General features: G+C 41.8%; 2 protein-coding genes across 4 annotated transcripts in view; one reads left to right on the plus strand and one right to left on the minus strand.

Moving 5' to 3' along the window:
* ralgps1 (Ral GEF with PH domain and SH3 binding motif 1) overlaps positions 1-22,015 on the plus strand; it is a 540,533-nt gene that overhangs the window by 229,149 nt on the left and 289,369 nt on the right. The gene's annotated exons all lie outside the window — the stretch shown is intronic.
* Positions 1-22,015, minus strand: part of angptl2b (angiopoietin-like 2b) — a 41,800-nt gene that overhangs the window by 79 nt on the left and 19,706 nt on the right. Inside the window, exons 3-5 of the mRNA XM_067969746.1 lie at positions 3,471-3,664; positions 1,154-1,424; positions 1-395 (exon numbers count right to left, since the gene is read on the minus strand). The exon at positions 1-395 is cut by the window's left edge and continues 79 nt beyond it. Coding sequence (XP_067825847.1) covers positions 196-395; positions 1,154-1,424; positions 3,471-3,664 — 665 coding nt within the window. The 3' untranslated portion in view covers positions 1-195. The remainder of the gene's footprint in view (positions 396-1,153; positions 1,425-3,470; positions 3,665-22,015) is intronic.

The following is a 22,015-nucleotide window of genomic DNA, read 5'->3' on the forward strand; positions in this document are numbered from 1 at the left end:
TTATGCAGGAAAAAAAAGTTTGTATACATGACATTACAAGTTCTTATTTTGAAGGAAATAAATACATAGCAGTGTTGTTCTTTTCATCTCAAAGAATAAGCACAGCTCGGTATATATGTTGATGTAAGGCTGATTTCATATACAGGGCGCTATTGTTCAGTTCTGCTTCTGAGTGTTCAAGACACCTAGTTTGTTTTAGTGGAAAGTGTTGGGGTTGGGTCTAATCATCATAATAATTGACTTCAGAGAGTAAGCGCCCCCTCTGAACTCTGCCCAGTACACTCCATCCTGGTACTTGCTGCGATAATGTCCACCACGGTACCATACACCATTGAGATTTGAATGTGCACAGGCATTGTACCACCAGCCACCCTTCTGATAGTGCGCACAGTTACCTACAGAAATAAAAATACACGTTACAAATGTTTAACAAGGTTTGTGAAGTAATCATTCAAGTGTGGCATAAAAATTATTTTTGTTCTGTACAGAAATGGTATAGTTTTTTAAAAAAAATCTATACATTATTAAAAATTCTTGCATGAGGCACACACTTCCATCCACAAACCTTACAACTTCTTGTCATGGTTTGTGGTCATGCTTTTGTGCCAATATTTCTCATTGTAAATTGCTGTGGCAACGTTTGCCATTCCATTTTGCTGTAAACTGTCACACTGCAATTGCAGGCTCCGGCCATTTAGTGGCACTGTGGAGTGAGTTTCTGAAGTCTCAACTCCATTGTGGTTTTTGGATCAACAACTGGTTTTGGACATTGCTGTAGACAGTTTACTAGCACCAACAAAATATTGTCTATTATGTTCAGACTCATGTTGGGTGATAAGAGTGGGAGAGTAGGCAAGATAAATGAAGTAGTAGTGATTAGATGAGAACAAGCTTAGATCTTTCAACTTCGAGATTGTAGGAAGAAGGGAAGTCTGAGGAAGGTAAGGAATTCCATTGCTATGAGGCTCTGGAAAGGAATGAATAAGACTAGGAAATGGTGCAATGAGTCCTTATTCCAACACTAAGAATCCAGAAACAAAGACAAAGATAGAACCAAGGGTGAATAAATGTGCACTTTTTTGCAGTATTTTAAGCAAAGGTTCAATGTGCCAGAGTCCATTTTGAGCGTGGCTTTGAGTGAATTTGCCATTACCTGTATATGCATCACGATCTCTGTCCAGTGTAGTAAACTGTTTTCCATTGTGCCAAGTAAAGGAATCGCCAGCGTTTCCATGGTAGCGCCCCACCCGAAGCTTGTAGTAGTCAGTCTCGGACTCCAGTCTGAAACTGGCATATTCAGCAAACACCTTGCGCCCTTGCCAGTCCTCCATGGTGATGAGCAGCTTGTAGTTTCCTTGGTTTGTCAACCAATAAATATTTTCCAGACCAAGCCAGTATTCCCCATCGATATTACCGAAGCCTTGCTGTGATAGAATATTGGAAAAAGATAAAGCTTAAAGATCTATGAATTCAGCTTACTGCTCGGTGTTTGCAGTTAATTTTTCTGCAGGGAAAGCTGAAAACAATATCCACAGGACAACAAAAGAAATGCCTTATAAATTCTACTGCTAGGGTTAGCCATATGGCTCATTATCAGTCTCTGACTGCCCTTAAGGCATTACTGTTATGCTTTCAATGAATATTGCTCATGCTTCTTGGCTGTGTCATTAAATATGTTTTACAACTCCATGTAGTTGGAAGGTTTCTGTCTGGGGGTTAATTTTATTATTTTTACATGGCTATTCTTTGTTCCTTTGTGCATTAACCCTTTCCTATCCATAATCACCTGTTGAGCAGTCGTCTTGTATTTTATAAATGCTTTAGAAAGGCTGAAACAGATGAAAAATTAATATTATGCTTTCCAAACCTTTTTAGTGATGTACAAATTAGGTTTAACAGGATTAATGTCCCATTTAGTGTGGGGGTAAGGGAATGTTGGATTTGTTAAATTTGCTTGGGACGTGGGCGAGAAGGAACTGTACAAATGTATAAAAGATAAAGACAGATAAGGTAAATTCATGGTACTACCAACTATACCAAGATAGTAGAGCAAGAGGCATAGAGTGAAACTTCTGAACAGAAAATTTAGAACTGATGGGAGCAAAAATCTCTGCGCAAAGATTGATCAACATTTGAACAGGTCTTTTGATTAGGGTAGTGGAAACAAGAGACTGTTAAATAGCATGATGAATCATAGAATTTCAAAGCACAGAAGGAGGCCGTTTGGTCCATCGTGCCTGGGCCAGCTCTCTGAAATCTATAGTGGTCTCTGACAGGACTCCAAATTTCCCCATATCCGACCTTAGGCTGGTTCCTGAAAAAACGGAGTTCTGACCCATTGTGAAGGTAGAAGTCATTGCTGATATAGCGGCCAAACTCTTAATGCATTCTTGTGGCATTTCTCTGACCGCTGTCTTAACACAGGGTTTACCCCCTTTTAATTTAAGGCTCCTGCTGAAATGGCAAATAAAAAAAAAAATCATATGACTCATCAAGCATTTGACCACTCAGCATTTGCTAACAGTAAATTCTAGTCTGTGGTCACTAAATGAGTGTGTGGGGTCCATTCCAGAATCCTACACACCCAGAATAATGGCTTCAGCCTCCACAGACCACTGCTGTGCTCCCACAGTTAGCTTGGGTCTAACCTCATGCGTAGTGTTTGTGCAGTTGTTTTTCTTTTTGCTTTTCTTTCAAACTCAAGATTTCAATCTGCTGATTGCTGTACAGAAGCCAAAGTGCGTATGGGAGAGAAAAAACTCTTTCACGCAGGAGCAAGCCAGCTTACAGGAAGATGTGACATGTCGGATGAGGTGGTGGCCGTTTTGTGTTCCCCTGCTGGCTCCAAAAACCACAGTCAGAAACCGAGGCATCACGTTGGTTTTTGAATTTCACTAACTCCAGCTTCCGTGTCCACACTAAACATGCTGCAAAAAGTCATTTGAATGGTCAATAAGGAGGCATGCTGGGAAACTGGCTTCTGGTCTGGTCTGGACTGTACAAACCTTTCATTGAAAATACCTGAAACATTGCCTTGGCTGTATGTCGAATAACTGCATTCTCGTATCCCTCAAACAATTTAGGACATTCGTGATGGGCTGGTATGGAAGATTAGCGCAGTGATTGATGAAATACCAGTTATTCAGCATATTCACCTTTTAACTTGTATTTAGGGGCAAACTTTTTTTTTGATTTTAGGGGAAAGAAAGGAAATACTGCAATGGGTCAAACAAGACACAAAATGTAAGGTAATCAACAGGCAGAATTCTGAGTTGTGTGGCAGGCTGCACAGGTCCATGCTGATGTTTGTGCTCCACACGAGCCTCCTCCCTCCCTACTACATCTAACCCTATCAACATATCTTTCCATTCCTTTCTCCCTCATCTACTTATCTCACTTTCCCTTAAATGCATAAGACCCCTTTTTGATTTAAAAAAAACTTAACTGTGGTAAAATACTACTTCACTAACCTTATAGGTCTCCCAGTTGCGGAAGAAATTGACAGATCCATCCAGTCGTCTTTGGATGACAGTCCAGCCGCCAGGATCGTGTGTTTGGTCACACCATACCTGCATGAGGCGGTTTGTGTTTTCTGGTTTCAGCAAGTAAATACCAGTAGCTTCATTGCCAGCTTCTGCTGCTTCTAAACAGTCCTTCCAGGGCCCTAGAGAAAATGAATTGAAGAAATGCAAAGCATTAAAAAAAAATTAGGAAGATGAGTCAGTGTTTACAGAGAACAATTATATTCCAATAGGTCTCCTGTAGGTTGTCTACAGAAAGTCAGATGATACATGGGAAAGGAGCATTGTACCACGTGATGCGTTATGTATTATTCTGCTGCTGAGGTACATCAGTGTTCATTTAAAGTCACAAAGTCTCATTGTTGTTAGGTAAACTGAATCTGGGTTCATAAGCTGCTTTTATATTGGTGCTGTCAGTCTTACTTTGGATTCTGGGAGACTGGTGCCTGTGAGCTGTCTCCCATTTACACTACGAAGTCTGGCTCCTTTCTTTTGGCAGCAGGCTCATAGACCCAGTTTTTTTTTTATGGGTCTGCAAGTCGAGGGAGCCAGATTTAGCGGCATGTAACGGTTAGTGCTCGTGGGCCCCAGTCTCTCCTAGTTCAAACTAAAACAACAACACTATCAAAGCAATTTATTTGCTGCCCCTGTGACATCACTCACTCCAGCCCACATCTTTGCTGCACTTTTGCAGTAGCGAAGATGTCTTTGTGCAGCCAAGTACAGTAGTGGGACTGTTGCCTGATGATTTCATAATTACTGAACAGATTAGCGTCTTTTGGCCTCCAGTGATGTTGAGTTCTTTGTTTTGCGACGCTGAACCCATCGTTTCACTGTTCCGCCATTGTCCAGAGCTTCAAGCTCCAGTGACTTCAGTTAAAAAGTTAACGGATAGTAAAAGGACTTGGACGAAACAAGAGTTAGTGCATTGTTCTTCCATCTTCAATTCATCCCAGTCCAATGGGTTGAAAATCTTCTCCCTGTTGGCTGCAAGGGTCCTACGTGGAATGAGTTTTTGAACAATTATCAATTCTTAGTGAGCACAAATTGGCAAAAGTAGCCAGTCTCAGTCAAAGGATGGATAATGTGGCTAGGTGTGTCACGTGGTTAGTTTTTCATTGGCCCCCCCCCCCCCTCCCCGTGGGGTTTTTTTGAAATTGCTGCCAGCTGCTGGTAGACTGTTTTAAACCAGTGGCTGATTTTTAAAAAACATATTGTGTGCTGAAGGTTTCTCCTCGCATAAAAAGAAAACATTCTATTGCCAGTTAAAACTAGCAAAATTGAACAGTCTCGTAAATCCAGCTGGGCCAACAAAAATTGGCCAAGCAGCAAGCCTAGATGTGGGAAATGGAAAAGTGCGTGCTGGTGCCGAGGAATGGTCTTCTGAGGATGAAGCAGAGAGAAAGGAGCTTCACTCTGCATCTGGCTGCCTTTTTTTCCTGACGCACTGCTTCATGCTGACTTGCTGAAAGATCCTGGTCATCAGATACACTGTGGTTGATTTGATTTTAACTCCCCCCTGCGTTTCACCAGGTCCAGGCCCCTTGAAGTTACTATCTATTTCCCCTCCCCTCCCCGATGCTAATGTCTGTGCTGGTGCCTGGGACGGATGTAGTGCGTGACAGTGGGTCCTGAGGAGGGATGTCGTCCTCCGTGGTGCCTCCAGGAGGTTCTTCAGGGGCTTTGTGCTGATGATAAGGACGGAGAGGAAAGGGATGACTTAGGATGGCAATGAGAGGATGGCCATTCATACAAGAAAGGTTTCATCATGCTGGTTGAGGTCTTCAAATCGGCTATAGGTGCAGTTGCAGGTGATGCCTGAAGGGATACAATTGAAAACTTGTCATCCTGCTCAGCAGAGCTGTCAACCTCGTCATCTCCAACAGTCAAGCTGGAAGCCCCACTCGTTTCCAGTGCGTCTTGTGCCACCTGGGTTCAGGGCAGGATATTGGGTGGTCTTCCCTCGGCCTTGCTTCTCTCCCTTGTGTTGTGCACTCTCTTCACCTGCAAGAGGCAGGAGAGCGTTATGAGTGTCCGCTGAGAAAGTAAGTGGAGATATGTGGGGCTTGTGCATGTAGTGCATAAGCTGAGAGGAGAAAGAAGCAAGGTGCTAGCAGAATGAAGATGCCTTGAGTGGGGCATGAATTGAGGAAGGAGTGCTGCGAGCAGTTGCGGGTTCAGCAGTTGAGAGATGAGAAGTTCATGCCGTTAGTGGAAGCAGGAGGTGAGTGTGCACAAGAGGTTGTAGAGTGTGGCGAGAGATTGGTAGTGAGGGAAGTGATACTGGGGTGGTTGGTCTGACTGGTAGAGGAGGGAGGAGAGGGACTTGGAGTAGGTGCACTCACCTTTCCTGATCTAGTGATATAATTGAATCTCTTGTGGCACTGGATCCAGGTCTTTGGGGTGATGTTCCTGCAGCTAACTTCCTCTTCCACCTCCAACCAGCCTTTCTTGGGAACGCTGTTGTGCATCCTCTTGCCACTTTGTGGGAACAGCACTTCCCTCCTGGCCCTGAGTGCTACGAGCAACATTTCCAGGGAGGCGTCAGAAAACCTGGTTGCTGCCTTAACCCTCTTTACAACCGCCATCTAGCAGCAGCAAAGTGATCATGGTAGCCAAAAGAAATCTTAAAGTTGAGTGAATGCAACCTCCCTTTAAAGCAGTGCATTCACCCTTTAAATAGTGGCCTGGGACACCTGCCAGAAATTGCGCAGTCTAGGTGGGTGGCCAGCCTACCAATCATATTATAATGAGGCCCAACCGTTAAAATGAGCTGGCCCTCGCTAGTTTTCCAACTTCTGGGTGCGTTGCCTGATTAGGATGCCCCATGCACCGATTCCACCAAGTTAAAATTGACCCCAGTAAGTCAGATAAATGCTATTTGCAGCAACTGGGATTACTATACACTCTGACCCAACATTGAAACACTGTATTTCTAACTTTAGGAACACAGATTGATGTACCATCGCTCAAGACCAGATTGAGCACATTTACACCTGTCTAAGAACAAAGTATGAGGACTCTTGATGCAGTACACTGCTTGATCTCTCGTTGTGTTAACACAGGGAGTATCAGTTAACCCAATAGACTAGTCTGTTCCATAATGATGCTAAGTTTGAAATGTACGACTGACTGGCCTGGTTTTCCTTTGGAAAACTCAGAACAGCACGAGTGCAGTTTGTTTTGGCTCCTGTTCTGGACAGGGAGAAGGTTTAGCTCTATAACAAGCCAAGAACAACCCTGGCACATAGACCAAGCAATAGCTAGGGATTGGTTCTTGTGGTTATGATTGTGGGGGTCAAAGCTTTATTCGATGGACAGATTATTCTTGGCAACTCATTGGCCAGTGCAGCATTGCATTAAAAAAAAATCAACAATATATTTATTGAGAGTGACGCAATGGCACTGTATAATCCTATTCAAACTTTTTGCACTGATAAATGGTCATTCCAGATTTGAATGCCATTTAAAATTGCTCTCTGTTCTGCAAATGTCCATTTTTGCACAAACAGCAACAACAACTTGCATTTATATAGCACCTTTAACGTAGTAAAACGTCCCAAGGTGCTTCTCAGGAGCGTTATCGAACATAATTTGACACTGAGCCACATAAGGAGATATTAGGACAGGTGACCAAAAGCTTGGTCAAAGTGGAAGGTTTTAAGGAGTGTCTTAAAGGAGGAGAGAGAGGCGGAGAGGTTTAGGGAGGGAATTCCAGAGCTTAGAGCCTAGGCAGCTGAAGGCACGGCCTCCAGTGGTGGAACGATTAAAATCGGGGATGCGCAAGGGGCAAGAATTGGAGGAGCGCAGCGATCTTGGAGGGTTGTAGGGCTGGAGGAGGTTACAGAGATAGGGAGGGGCGAGGCCATGGAGGGATTTGAAAACAAGGATGAGAATTTTAAAATCGAGGCATTCCAAACCGGGAACCAATGTCGGTCATTGAACACAGGGGTGATGGGAGAACGGGACTTGGTGCGAGTTAGGATACGGACAGCAAAGTTTTGGATGAGCTGAAGTTTATGGAGGGTGGAAGATGGGGAGTATTGGAATAATCGAGTCTCGAAGTAACAAAGGTATGGATGAGGGTTTGAGCAGCAGATGAGCTGAGGCAGGGACGGAGACAGCTATATTACAGAGGTGGAAGTAGGCGATCTTGGTGAGGGAGCGGATATGTGGTCGGAAGCTTATCTCAGGGTCAGAGCGGATGTCAAGATTGCGAACTGTCTGGTTCAGGCTCAAACAGTGGCCAGGGAGATGGATGGATTTGGTGGTTAGGGAACAGAGTTTGTGGCGGGGACCAAAGACAACAGCTTCGATAAGAAATAGGAGCAGGAGTAGGCCAATCGGCCCCTCGAGCCTGCTCCGCCATTCAATAAGATCATGGCTGATCTGATCCTAACCTCAAATCTAAATTCATGTCCAATTTCCTGCCCGCTCCCCGTAACCCCTAATTCCCTTTACTTCTAGGAAACTGTCTATTTCTGTTTTAAATGTATTTAATGATGTAGCTTCCACAGCTTCCTGGGGCAGCAAATTCCACAGACCTACTACCCTCTGAGTGAAGAAGTTTCTCCTCATCTCAGTTTTGAAAGAGCAGCCCCTTATTCTAAGATTATGCCCCCTAGTTCTAGTTTCACCCATCCTTGGGAACATCCTTACCGCATCCACCCGATCAAGCCCCTTCACAATCTTATATGTTTCAATAAGATCGCCTCTCATTCTTCTGAACTCCAATGAGTAGAGTCCCAATCTACTCAACCTCTCCTCATATGTCCGCCCCCTCATCCCCGGGATTAACAGAGTGAACCTTCTTTGTACTGCCTCGAGAGCAAGTATATCTTTTCTTAAGCATGGGATCTTCCCAATATTTAGTTGGAGGAAATTTTTGCTCATCCAGGCAGACAAGCAGTGTGACAAATGAGAGTGGAGGGGTCAAGAGAGATGATAGTGAGGTACAGCTCGGTGTCGTCAGCATACGTATGGGATCTGACGTGTTTTTGGATGATGTAGATGAGAAATAGGAGGGAGCCAAGGATAGATCCTTGGGGACTTCAGAGGTAACGGTGCGGGAGCAGGAAGAGAAGCCATTGCAGGTGATTCTCTGGCTACGACTGGATAGATAGGAATGGAACCTGGGCAGTTCCTGGGCGAGGGCAGTCCCACCCAGCTGGACGACAGTGGACGTCTATATAAATCAATCATTGGGATACTTTTTAATTGGACCTAATGGCAACAATAAACTCAAGATGTACATACAATTTATTGGGGTCTGACATTAATATTTTTTCAGCTAGCCTCTGCTTCACCTTGTGCCAGAACTTTTTTTAAAAAACGCCCTATTTGGGCCCTGATCTCTTAGTGATAGTTCATGTACTGTATGAGGCAGTGCTAAATTGCATTTTTACCGTGCTATCAAATAGTATTTTATTTTTCTTCATGGTACAGTGCAGCACAGATGCTATGTACAGTTTGGCCCAATGCAACTTGTGCCTCTCCGTGCTGTGCAGTTAGATCAGGAAGAATGGCTGCAACTGCACCTAAATGTATTGGCCTAATTCTCGCCTAGCCCACCAATAATTATTATTTTTCGGGTTTTTTTTTGGTAATGTTCACTGATCCCACGTCCCCATTGGGGAGCTAAACTCAAAAGGAGCTTGGGTCAGAGAATCAGCACTACAGTGTTGCAGCCTTATCTCCAACCCTTAGTCCTATCAAGTGCAGCTTCTCGCTGGCAGCTTGGCATTGTGAATCTCCTTAAAGATAAAATTGAACAATATAAAGCTGTTCCATTGTGCTGGTCACGCTGGTTTTCATAATGATGGCACATAATACACAATCCCTGCGCGAACCAAAAGCAACGTGTGCATCACTATGACTTGGAGTGCCCATGTGTTGCCGAAAGTATTGAACTCCTCAGATACTTCATGGTGGTCAATGGCACTGGAGTACTGTGTACAGTTTTGGTCTCCTTACCCACGGAAGGATATACTTGCCTTAAAGGGGGTGCAACGAAGGTTCACCAGATTGATTCCTGGGATGAGAGGGTTGTCCTATGAGGAGAGATTGAGTAGAATGGGCCAATACTCTCTGGAGTTTAGAAGAATTGAGAGGTGATCTCTTTGAAACGTATAAAATTCTTAGAGGGCTTGACAGAGAGATGCTGAGAGGCTGTTTCCCCTGGCTGGAGAGTCTAGAACTAGGGGTCATAGTCTCAAGGTAAGGGGTCGGCTGTTTAGGACTGAGATGAGGAGCAATTTCTTCACTCGGAGGGTTGTGAATCTTTGGAATTCTCTACCCCAGAGGGCTGTGGATGCTCAGTGGTTGAGTATATTCAAGACTGAGATCGATAGATTTTTGGACATGAAGGGATGTGGGGATAGGGTGGGAAAATGGAGTTGAGGTCAAAGGTCAGCCACGATCTTATTGAATGGCGGAGCAGGCTCGAGGGGCCATATGGCCTCCTCCTGCTCCTATTTCTTATGTTCTAACATGGTTATACTCTTTTGGTATCAGTGCAAATCCACACTTGCAAGTGGAGCAATGTTGGGTGATTAAACTGTCAGTGGGGTTTACTTTGTAGAGAATAATCGATGGCTGGGGGATCATTTCAGGCATGTACCTGTTTCTGCTTTGCCCATTTTTGGCCAGTATTATGTATGTCCCACTCAAAACAAATATTGCACTCCGTATGCATCTCCATTTTATCACCTGGCTATTTGTCATTTTGTGCACTGAGTATCAAGGTGCCTTTATTCTCTCCTGCAGCTTGCATGGGGATGAGCTGGAAATTGAGCACAATGGCTGAGTAGCATTACAGGTTGCAATGGGGGAAAACAAACACCCAATGTTCGTGATGGCAAGCTACAAGAAAACTGTCTGTACCTTATGAGATTAGACCACACAATTTACAGGGATGTTATAGTTCTTGGAGAACAAAGGACTTTAAAGCAGGTATGTTATAAACTCAGCTAAAGATCAAAAACATTTGGTCTTAAAAGAGAGCTTTCCCGCTACAAAATTATGGTCTGTATTGAAGTCTGATAATCTTGGAAATCACAGAACACATTCAGTAATTGTAATCAGAGAAGAATGAACCCACACGCCTGGATTCAGATGCCCACTTCAAATCGATTCCATTTTACTGAAATTCTGAGCCACGTTACCAACTATCTGACGTCCCCAAGTGGTCTTCCTGAAAATCCCAACATAATAAGTATGTAACCTAAACCCTAATGCTCTTTGCACCTCATTAAACAAAGCTAACTTACTCCTTAAGTTGTTCATTATTAATCCAGCATTCAGGCCTCATGGTCCATTTGCTCCTTTATCAGTTCACAGTCCTCCATCTTTGACAGTGTTTCCTGACCACGTCCCACCAAAGACCCTCCTTGTGCTTAGTGGCCATTATTATATTACATAGAGACTGTAACAGTAACATGTTTACACAAGGAGGGGCTGAAATTCAATTTCCTCTCTGAAAATTTGTCATTCTTTTAACTGCCTAAACAGCAAACTTTCCAGATGACAACCTTGCATGTAGGTTGGTCTTAATATTCAACCCAACTGATAATTTATTAGTCATGTATATATTGCAATTAATTAGTACATTTCCTGAATGACTTTCACTGAATGCACAGCAATAAACATGTGCTACTTTTGTATTTTTTGTTTTCCACTTTTTTTGTCACAAGTCTAAAGTGAGCTTCTATTTTGCACATTGTTCCTTTTGAAAACCGAAGTCACCTCAGTGGGAAATGTTGGCGAGGTATTTCAGCATACGTAGCAAAATACTGTTTTTATAACTTTTTCCTGCAAATGTCGTGAGACTCGTAGAGACTGACAGCATAATTAGGAAACCTTGACAGCAGACGCAGAAGTAATCTAATTAGACTGTCAATCAGTTACTGTATATGGTTGGACTCTTAAATGATGTATGATTTATATTCCAGAAGCCTGCAGCATCTTAAATCTTTAAACCGCTTCCTATTTACTTACAAGATATTTTATATCCTGTGCTATTAGGGGTAGTTCCACCAATATGTCAAACATGGTACTTTGCACTGCACAGTGTTGACATTTTGAATTTTGGCTGTGGCTGTTCAGAGAGTACTTGTGAGGGGAATGTTTGTGCTTTTCACCAGATGGAACTTTTCTATCTCTCTGTCCACACAGTGTCAGCCTCACTCACTCTCGGGTCAGTCACTGCAGTTCAGAGCTCCCACAGCCATGATTCTACCCCAGTTCAGAAGAATATACTGCCTACTCTAGTAGATCATTTCAGGTATATATAGTGCCGCCACCTTCTTTTGTGCCGTCTAGTGACATCGACCAAGTTTGTGCAGTATATTATCTGCAACATGGTTGAGAAAAACAGAATTAATACTTCCGTTTGTGTAGGATCCTAAACCTTCTGACAGAGGACATTAGGGTAGACTTTTGACTTCACTGCTCGGGCTATAATCTGGCGAAGTGGATTGTCCGCCCTTTTTAGAACCCGCCCAAGTTTCATTCCGTTGATTTCAGTGAAATGCAAATAGTGAAGTTCTGAACACTGGTCCTCTGCTTTTCAGTCCTGAATGAGTAATAGGATGTATCAATGGAATTATAGAAGTTGATTTAATTGAATCATTTATAAATGATTGGACAGAATGATACAGGAATCAATGGTCAGAAAGCATGACAATGGAATTGTGGATCCATGCGGCAGGGTAGTGGTTCTGTTACTGGACCAAAGGCCTGGGCTAATAAATCAGAGAACATGAGTTCAAATCCCACCATGGCAATTATGAGAATTTGAATTCACTTTTTTTTTAAAAAGCTGGTATCAGTAAAAGTGACCATGAAGCTGTCGGATTGTCATAAAAACCCAACTGGTTCACTAATGTCCTTTTAGGGAAGGAAACCTGCCGGCATTAGCCGGTCTGGCCTATATGTGACTCCAGTCCCACACCAACATGGTTGACTCTTAACTGCCCTCTGAAGTGGCCTAAGCAAGCCACTCAGTTTTATCAAACCACTACCAATTCAAAAAGAAGGCCCACTACCACCGTCTCAGCAATTAGGGATGGGCATTAAATGATGGCTGTGCCACTGATGCTCACATCCTGAGAATGAATTTTTCAAAAATGACATGAGGCCAATGGCATTTTCTCCATTCCTAGCTTCTCATATTATGAATCAAATCTCTTAATAAGCCAACCGGTTGGTGTAATCTCACTTTCTGGAAAAAAAATGATTCGCTCTTGTACAGCCATTGGCTACAGTCCCTCTCGGAATTACAATTGTTTTCATAAAGTATGCTTCCTCGTGTTGAGTCTGACCCACAATTGAGAATACAACGCCTTCCTCCTCGGATAAGAGAGTCTGGGAAATCCACATTAGAAAGTTCACATTGAGTGAGAATGTTTGCTTGGATCTGAACTTGCTGCTTTTCCATTTCATCGAAGGGCCAGTCAGCAATGCATTAACTCAATAATGCGTTATTGGTTTATTTCTGATATAGTAAAACTTCTGATACAATGAAATATTTTCATACAAATGGGATATTGCCACAAAAAGGTTCACTTGTGATGATAAACCTGTCCTGATGGTTTCAGAGGCCTGGTATTAGAATACTATGTGCTTAATAGTTGTTTTCCAATTAACAGAAATTGGTTGCATTCTTTTGAAATTATCAGGGACATGGTTTTCTTTAAGAAAATTAGAAAAAAGTCCCTGTAATATTTATATTGGACCATCTGAACTGGTGATTCTGTTGTGTGTTTTGGCAGCTTTATATGTTTCAACAGCCAAACAGTTGCACATTAAACAATAACATTGAAGTTACAGTCGTACTTATCAGCTTTGAAGAGTACTGGTGTTAATGCTCTATTAATGTGTCATAATACTGTGCTTAACAATACCATGAATAAATGTTATTAAATGTTAGATCTGTGCGATGCCTGTTATTTGCTTGTGGTCCATGCTAGTTAAGGCCTTGTATCCCAGTGGTACGCAAGAAACCAAACTCCACTCTGGTCCTGATGGTACCTACCTCTTGTATGAGGTGGTCTACACCCCAACCAGAGCCAAATATTCTAATATTTCCCCAGGGTCTACAGCTCTGTAGTGCCCATGTTAAGCACACAGTTAACAAGCCCAATGTTATTAAACATGGCAGTAAACAAAAGGACATTCCTGGTAAAGTACTGGCACATTCTATTTAACGTCACTTGTATTAACAGGAAATGACCTCTTGTTCATGGCATCCTTTTAAATCGTTTTTATTTGGTAAAATTCATACCAGTGAAAGATCTCCCAACTTGACATACTGTGTGACTTGTTATTTTTAGTTCTATATTCAACAATTTCAGTAGAGGCTTTTAAAAAGATGAAAGAAAAAATTGTTTATAAAGGATTCTGACAACCAGACTAAAATGAGTCAGAAGTTAGACCTTGGGGTAGACCTTCACTTTCCGATATATTCCTCACCTGATTTTCCTTTCCATTGAGTTCAATGTAAAAGGAAATTGGGTAGAGTGTATAACGGGCAGGGCATTATAAGAGGAACCTTTTCTGCCACCACCAAAATGAAAATCTATCCTCTTAAGTTTGATCTTTAGGGACTATATTTTATTTTGCTGTAGTATTTCTTTTTCCAAAATGAGATTACTCTACCAGAAGAAAGAAAGCAATTGCCTTTATATAGGACTCACATTTTGGGATTTCTGACTATGCACCCGTGGGGAAACTTGGTGTAATATATGTCAAATACTACTGTTGAGCTCAACTTACTTCTCGAGGGCTAAATTCACAGGATATCAGGGCTGGGGACTGCAGATGAAAATTAAGATGGGGTGTCTGAACTGACATTCTGCAGACAATGAAAGATAGTTTAACATGCTAGGAATGGTGCACTTTTATTACTGTTGTGACAGCTCTATTTATTGGCACGTTGGGCTGGTGGATTCCATTCTTAGGTGGAGGGCTGATCAGTTTGACTGAAAGCTGACACTTTAGTCAGACTGATGTGAGAAAAAAGCAGCAGACTGGAGGGAGGCGAGGGTCTGCCTTGGGATTAATCACGTTGCTCATTACAAGCACCTTTTAATTCTTTTATTTAGAAGGATCATATTATATAGAGAATTCCACCAAACACAGAATGTGGCTGGCAGGCTGAGTATTTACCATTAACAGCTGAGCAATAAAGAGAGGCAATTTCTGGCATTTGGTGACTAAACTTTACAAAAGCCCATCACTGCTGTGTTAAAGACATTTCAAGGAGGAGTGCTAATGATCATTTGCTTTATACAGAAGAACTATCCTTAGAAGAATGTTACTCTGAAAGCCATCTGGTGCTATTGTAAGATCTAAGACTTAAAAAGAAACACTTGCATTGTTTCTAAGGAAACTATTCATTTCTATTTAGTCCGGAGAGACAGCTGATTTGAATTATATTGCAACAGGCAGGCTATTCCAGTCTGATTAAATCAGGAAAACATCGGCATTTCCAGCTGTTGTTCAGAGATGCTTTGAAAACATGTTGTACATGGACAGAAACCAAAGCACGATAATCCGTGTGGGATTATTTTAAATAGCAAGTAGTCCTTTGCTACTGGAAGTCTTGAATGAACATGCGCGCATTCATTATTGGAGCTGTGCCACGCATCATTGCAGACTTTGAACATGTATCAGCCCCTCGCTCTCTGCTTCTCCCTGAGTAGAAGCATTTCCCAACTCTCGCTTAACAGCACATTAGAAAATAAACAAAAATAGATGCAAGAAAATCTGTAATTACTCCTAAAGATGCATAGTAAAATACTGTAACTTTAATAACTAAATGAATTGTTAGCTCCTGATCACCAATGACTTTGATTTGAATTCTTGATCGAGAGGATTTTTTTGACCAAAACCAATGAAAAATTCTAATATACACTACATTACATAGAATTACATTACATAGAGTGTACAGCACAGCAACAGGCCATTCGGCCCAACTGGTCTATGTCGGTGTTTATTCTCCAGCATGCCTCCTCCCAGCCCTCTTCATCTACCCCTATCAGCGTATCCTTCTATTCCTTTCTCCCTCATGTGCTTATCTTGCTTCCCCTTAAATGCATCTATGCTATTCACCTCAACTACTCCTTATGTTCGCGAGTTCCACATTCTTACCACTCTCTGGGTAAACAAGTTACATATTTGTAATTGAGATATTTTAATTGTGGTACTCATCATTTTTTTAAAAAGTAGTAAGCATTAATATGTTAATATCTGTGTTATGTACCATGGCAGTGCACTATAAGCCCTTACCTTAAAAAGTCATCCACTACTGCACTTTGAGATGTTGTATAATGGGCACTCTGTCTCATAGACTGGGAACTCTGAGAACATCACCTTTTATAGCCATTCGAGACAAGAGATTTTTAGTCATGCATCAATTACCTGGCTTTGCACTTTGTTATACACTAACAACAGCTTGCTTTTGTACAGCACTCCTCATATGCAAAATGACATCGAAGAGCAATTTACATTAAGGAAAACAAAACAGTGGATTTCATGCAGGAGGGGAAAAAGGAAAATGGAAGTCTAAAGATGAGGGACCAAAGGCATGGTCGTCAGAGAAGAGTTGTAAGGAGACTTCCGGCAACAGAAAAACGGGCGCAGCACATACCAATTTTTACTCCAGTGTGTTTTGAGATGGGGCGGTGGGGGGGCAAATTGAAAGACTAAAAACTGAATAGAATGCAAAAGTGCATATTTTTGTTTTATAACGTGGTCATAGGATGGTGGTTTTAAGACCTACCTAATTCTGAGTTGAAGCAACCTACTGGATTTCCACGGTCAGAAAGATTGAAACCATTGAACGTGGAAAGTCGATGGACAGTTAGATTGTTTGCACCTGCAGGAGGAATGTCCACTCCTGTCCATGGCCACAGGGTCAGTGAGGGGGAGTTCTGCTGGTTCATTTGGAAACACATTATTCAGCCGTTATCTGAGACAAGTGACAGTGGAGTTCTGCTGAGTTAATGAGGCGAAAGAAGCTTTGAGACAGCTAAAAGCAAACTATCTGAATGACATTGGTGAGCTATAGCCCGTGGTAAACCCTACTGTGCGTTTACTAAACGTGTTACCAAATACATAGACTGTTATTTTTTGCTTTTTCATCGCTGGGAAAGATTTCCTCTGTGCATCTTATGTAACAAAATTGTAAATCAATTCATAATGAGCATATTTATAGCTTCACTATACATAGCCCACGGACAAAATCCTCCCCTGCCTCACCTCTGGAAATCATTTCTCCCATTAATGATGTCCTGCTGTAGCCATAATATTTTGGAACAATATGTCAAGCATTCTTTAAAGCAAATTTAGTCCAACTTAGTGTGCACTTTTATTTTATCATCCACATTGTCTAATAAAGAATGGAACAAAGTTTGGAACATGCTGGAGGTTTAAGTTTATTTATGCTGATTATCCAAATTACACCTCTAGGCATGGAAAACACCTTATACTCAGCGCTCACTTCCTTCTTAATGTACTTCTCCATCCGGACTATTCTTTTCCTTCTTGTTTTTTAAGTTTGTAAAATGAAATGAATGTGTGTGGTTACAAACATCAGGGGGGACTTCAATGGCAAGTGGGTTTCCGCGGGACACGCGCTGGTTTCATTCAGATTCCCGCTCGCCCGTGGCAGAATGAGGCCGTGCCGATTTTCACCGCTGGGCTTCATTAACAGGCCACCGACCAGCTTCCCGTTCCAAATATGGAAATTTGGGTTCCTTGGCCTCCCGTCAGCACGTAGTTAAAATGGCCCATGGGACTTGCCTGCTCTGATCCCACTGCTGTCCCGCCGTTGCAATCTTAGCCTGCTCTTCTGAGCAGGTAAGTGGGACGCTTGCCGGAAACCAGTGGGGCCCTTCTCTAAATATGCATTTCTGCCTCCGATGACATCATCAGGGCCCGACTGCCATTTTAACCAAAGGCCTATGCAATGAGGCCGTTGTGCTTCCCCACCAGGCCGACCTTGGCCGCAAGAAGAGCCAGGGCCAGAAGAGGCCCTGAAAGGTAAGTGGTTTTATTGTTTTTAGTTTCCTTGTGTGGACAGCAGGAGCAGGAAGCTTCAGGCCTCCCTTTCCCCGGGCTTCCCTCCCACTCCCCTTGACCGCGAGACCCTCCTGATGTCCCTCCCAACCACTTAACTGAGTGTTAATCTATTCAAAGCACGTTGTTCTTTTTGGAAGAGAGATTCAAGACCATGTGAGTTGCCCAGATCTGTAATTGTCCATTTTAAACATTGCAAAAATGTCTGGTGTCACAAGGATTATAAAATAAACATACTCTTCAAGTAAAACATTTTATTGGAAGTGTTTGCGTGATGGTCCTGAGGTAGTCAGACAGACAAAGGAAGTCTGAATTTATTTGGACAGTGAATTCTTGCCGCGTTTGCTGCTTTTTAAACAATGTTAGTAGGCTTCACAGCAAGGGTTTTCTATAACAACCGGTGTCTGTATTAAGGCCTGAGATCTGCGGTGGAAGAAGTAACATCACTTTCTGTCTTGAACTGCTCGTGCGTGATCTTCTCGTGTGAAGGGGTCTTCAACTGTGGGTTGGAATGGTTAGTCCGGGCCAACTAGGTATAGCCTTAGAGCCACAAAAATAAGTTTTATAGCGTTGAGATATGAAATGGAAGGGAGTTATCAGCCTCCTAATTATGCAGAGTCTCTTGCACAAAGAACAAACTCGCCTTTGGGTTTGATTCAATAACCCTGTAATTGTTAATTGTGCAAAGCTGACATTCATTCTACAGGACAAGGCACTTGTTAAATGGTACAAAATTGGTTGTTCCATAATCTGTAAGTGTGGGAGTGGAGTGTCTGTCATGTAGAACTGAAAACATATTGTTTGAATTAATCAATTTAATGGATTTTTGGTTTATTGGAAGCAAGGGAAATACCATGTATCTCAAAATAAGTGAAAAAAATAACCATTAGAAAGTGTGAAGTATGTTGTTTGAGTATAATAGAACAGATTGTACTGTTATATTAGTTGATCTCCTGTGGTGCTGCTATGGGCAAAAATAATAAAACAAAAGGTTTCTTCCTTCAACTGTGTCACAGCTGCCCTGTCATTCTAATTCCTTCTGTTTCCTTCTTTCATTTCCCCTCTCTTACATACACATTGTGCCTCTCACTTTCTGTCATCTCTTGCACAAAGAACAAACTCGCATTTGGATATTACCTTTCACATCCTCATGATATCCTAAAGTGCTTTACAACCACTGAGTCATTTTTCAAGTGTAGTCACTGTTGTTTTATAGGCAATTGTAAACAATTTTACAACACCAAGTTATAGTCCAGCAATTTTATTTTAAATTCACAAGCTTTCGGAGGCTTCCTCCTTCGTCAGGTAAATGTTTTATAGGCAAACAAGGCAGCTCATTTGTCCCCATCAAGTCCCACATACAGGAAATGAGATAAGTGACCAGTTAACCTATTTTGCTGGTGTTGGTTGCGGGATGATTATTGCCCAGGATACGGAGAGAATGCCCTGCTCTTCATCAATGAGCGCTACAGGATCTTTTACATCTGTCTGAGCAGACAGGTGGAGCAGTGGTTTAACGGCTCATTTTGAAATGCAGCACCTCCAACAACGCAGCGCTCCCTCAGTACCGCAATGAAGTGTCAGCTTAGATCACGTGCTCAAGTCCCAGAGTGGGACTTGAACTCGCAACGTTCTGAATCAGAGGTGAGAGTGCTACCATCTGAGCTGAGTTGATGCTGTATCTCCCTATTTATATCCAGCTCTTTTTCCTACTCCCTCTTTTGGGAAGTGCTTCCTTCCCTCTATCCCCTCTCTCTAAGTTTCCCACCCTCTGTATGCTGCTCATACTTTTTAATCTATCATGTGTTATTTAATAATGAGCAACATTGTATTAATGTTATTTTTGTAAAATGACTTTGCATTAACTCCAGTGCAACATCTTATTCCAATGCTCTTTCTTCCTTTGAGAACACATGTCTGATTGTTGCACAATCCCCTACAATGATTTATCAGAAATGTTGTGGTTGCTATGGTGACATTGGAAAATCTCATTATTTAGCTCCAGTCTGTAATAACTTGATTCCATCTTATTGCCAAAACTCTTGCAAACTAGCGTTGCGTATTTTAAAGTATTGCTTTATAATGCTATTTAGACATAAATTGTATATGCCGATTTGGTTAAGAGTAACATAGTATTCCCATATAAATCCAGTTTAAGTGCCTGCTGCCACTCAAGCACGTTAATGTTGCTTTGTTGTGTTTAGTCATAATTTTGACTCCCCTGTTCTTGAAATTGGGAGGGCAGAAGATTTAATATAAAAGTAATGAATGCAGTGTTGATTCATTTCTTTCATCCTTCATTACTTTGTACCAAAATCTGCTGGCATGTAATTGTTGGTGAGTGTACACCACTAACAGCACAGCTAAGACTTAAAAGTGTGCTTCAATGTGAACATCACAGGAAGCTCCTCCTGAACTAAAAGCCGTCTTTACAAAATGACCATAAGTGCTTTACATCTACTTCTTCACCATCGCCAAAAAAACCTCAACCTATTTGGTATAAAAGGGTGATGTTTGTGATGTTAAGGGTGCTCCATTAGTGGATCAGGATATTAGCCTTTACTAGGCTATGAGCCGTCACAATATCACAAGTTCAAATGAAGAAAGCTCATTTGGTCTCAGCCTTCCACAATTTAAACCTTGCCGTATTCCTGTTGTACCATTGGGCAGTTTCTTAAATGGGTCCAGTATCCTGGCCTCAACCATTCTCCCTGACAACCTGTTCCAGCTGTTAATCATCATCTGCGTAAATAAGTATTTCCTGACCTTTCCGAAATTGACCCTCAGCCCTGAACTTATGACCTCTTGTCCTGCTGCCCTGGCATATCCTAAAGTATTGTTTTTGGTTTCCTCTCTCTATCCCTTTACATATCATGTACCTCTATAATGTCCCCTCTAAGACATCTCTTTCCAATTTCAAACAGATTTGAAGTAACTGTTTTATTCCTGTATATCTTGACCTAGAGACAACTGCTGAGCATCAAGTGTTGAGATCAAATGAAATGGAGTTTCCCTATCTGCATTGTCCCTCACAGTGAGACAACTGCACTCGAAGCAGGTCTGTGTAGATTGTTTTAAAAGGGAACTAAATGGTGAATTAAAAACATGGAGTCCTAATATGTTAAAGCTTAAAATATAACTGGGGGAAAACATTAAAATAGGTTGCAACAGTAACGGTGTTTATAATGGTCTCACTTTTTAAATTATGGTGCAAACTTGTGATTTAAATCTCAAAAATTAATAACTGCATATTGTTTGAATTGGGCTATTGAAAGTGAAGCAGTACTTCAACACTCGAGTGCCTGGTTTGAGATCATATCAATTCTGTTTGTTGTTCTTCCAATTATTCATACAAACAGGTTTCCTGTTACTTTGATACAAGATGAGCACTATAACTGTGAAAACTAGCACTTGATCTGGTACTTGTCTGGAATGAGGTGACTGTCTCACACGAGTCTATATAACTTCAGCTGATCTTTGACATTTGAATTTTGAAGGTGATTCAATATCAAAATATCACTGACCCCTGCTGGGGTATAGTTCTTCAGCAGCAAGTACACCTGAAAGTGTGGGCAAGCTATCCACTGATAGAAACTGGCCATAGCTAAGCCTCCCCCTGTGCTTGCTTAACACCCAAGCATTCATTGACTAGTCAACGTAACTGTATCGATATCAAGTGTGGGAACCCTGGCTGATTTGGTGGCGGATCTCAATTCCTTTTTAAACTTTAAATTTATGGTAGAAAACAACTGACAAAATAGCTGCTCTTTTCTACCCTTAAAATATGAATTGACATTGAAGTATGTTTACACAAAACTCTCATTTCTCTGGTTAGAGCGTGGTATAAGTGGGCAACATAACTCTAAAAATAGTATATATCATACCAGTATAACTGCACTATTAATGAATTAAACATCTGTCATGCATTCTATGCTGTAATTACCATTCCTCTGCTAAAAGGAAAACCTTCATTTGATTTTGGTAGTAGTGGATTCAGTGACGTGACACTAAACTGGCTGAACGAAATCTATACTGTAATTGGCACTGACATATTTGGAAATGAACTTTTGCTTCTGCAGTTGAAATATGACTGTGCTCTCTGAACATATATGGATGAACTCACTTGAAGTTGACTGTGTAATTATGACAGTTGTTAAGACTATAGGGAAATTATTTTTGATCTGACAAAATTGCATTGATGATGTTTTCCCCTATTAGTCCCTCCAATTTCCTCCCTTGTCTCCTGAAGCGACTGACTCATCCTGGGGCAATGATTTAGTGGGCCCAGACTGCGCCAAATGTGTGAGCCTAGAAAATGAGTGACAGCAGGCGACTCGGCTATGAGGAACGTCATAGCCGAGCCTAACATTCACATGTATGTTTGCCATTGGAGGTCACTATGTAGCTATGCAAAG

Source organism: Heptranchias perlo, chromosome 31, assembly GCF_035084215.1.
Source record: "Heptranchias perlo isolate sHepPer1 chromosome 31, sHepPer1.hap1, whole genome shotgun sequence".
NCBI classification, from domain to species: Eukaryota; Metazoa; Chordata; class Chondrichthyes; order Hexanchiformes; family Hexanchidae; genus Heptranchias; species Heptranchias perlo.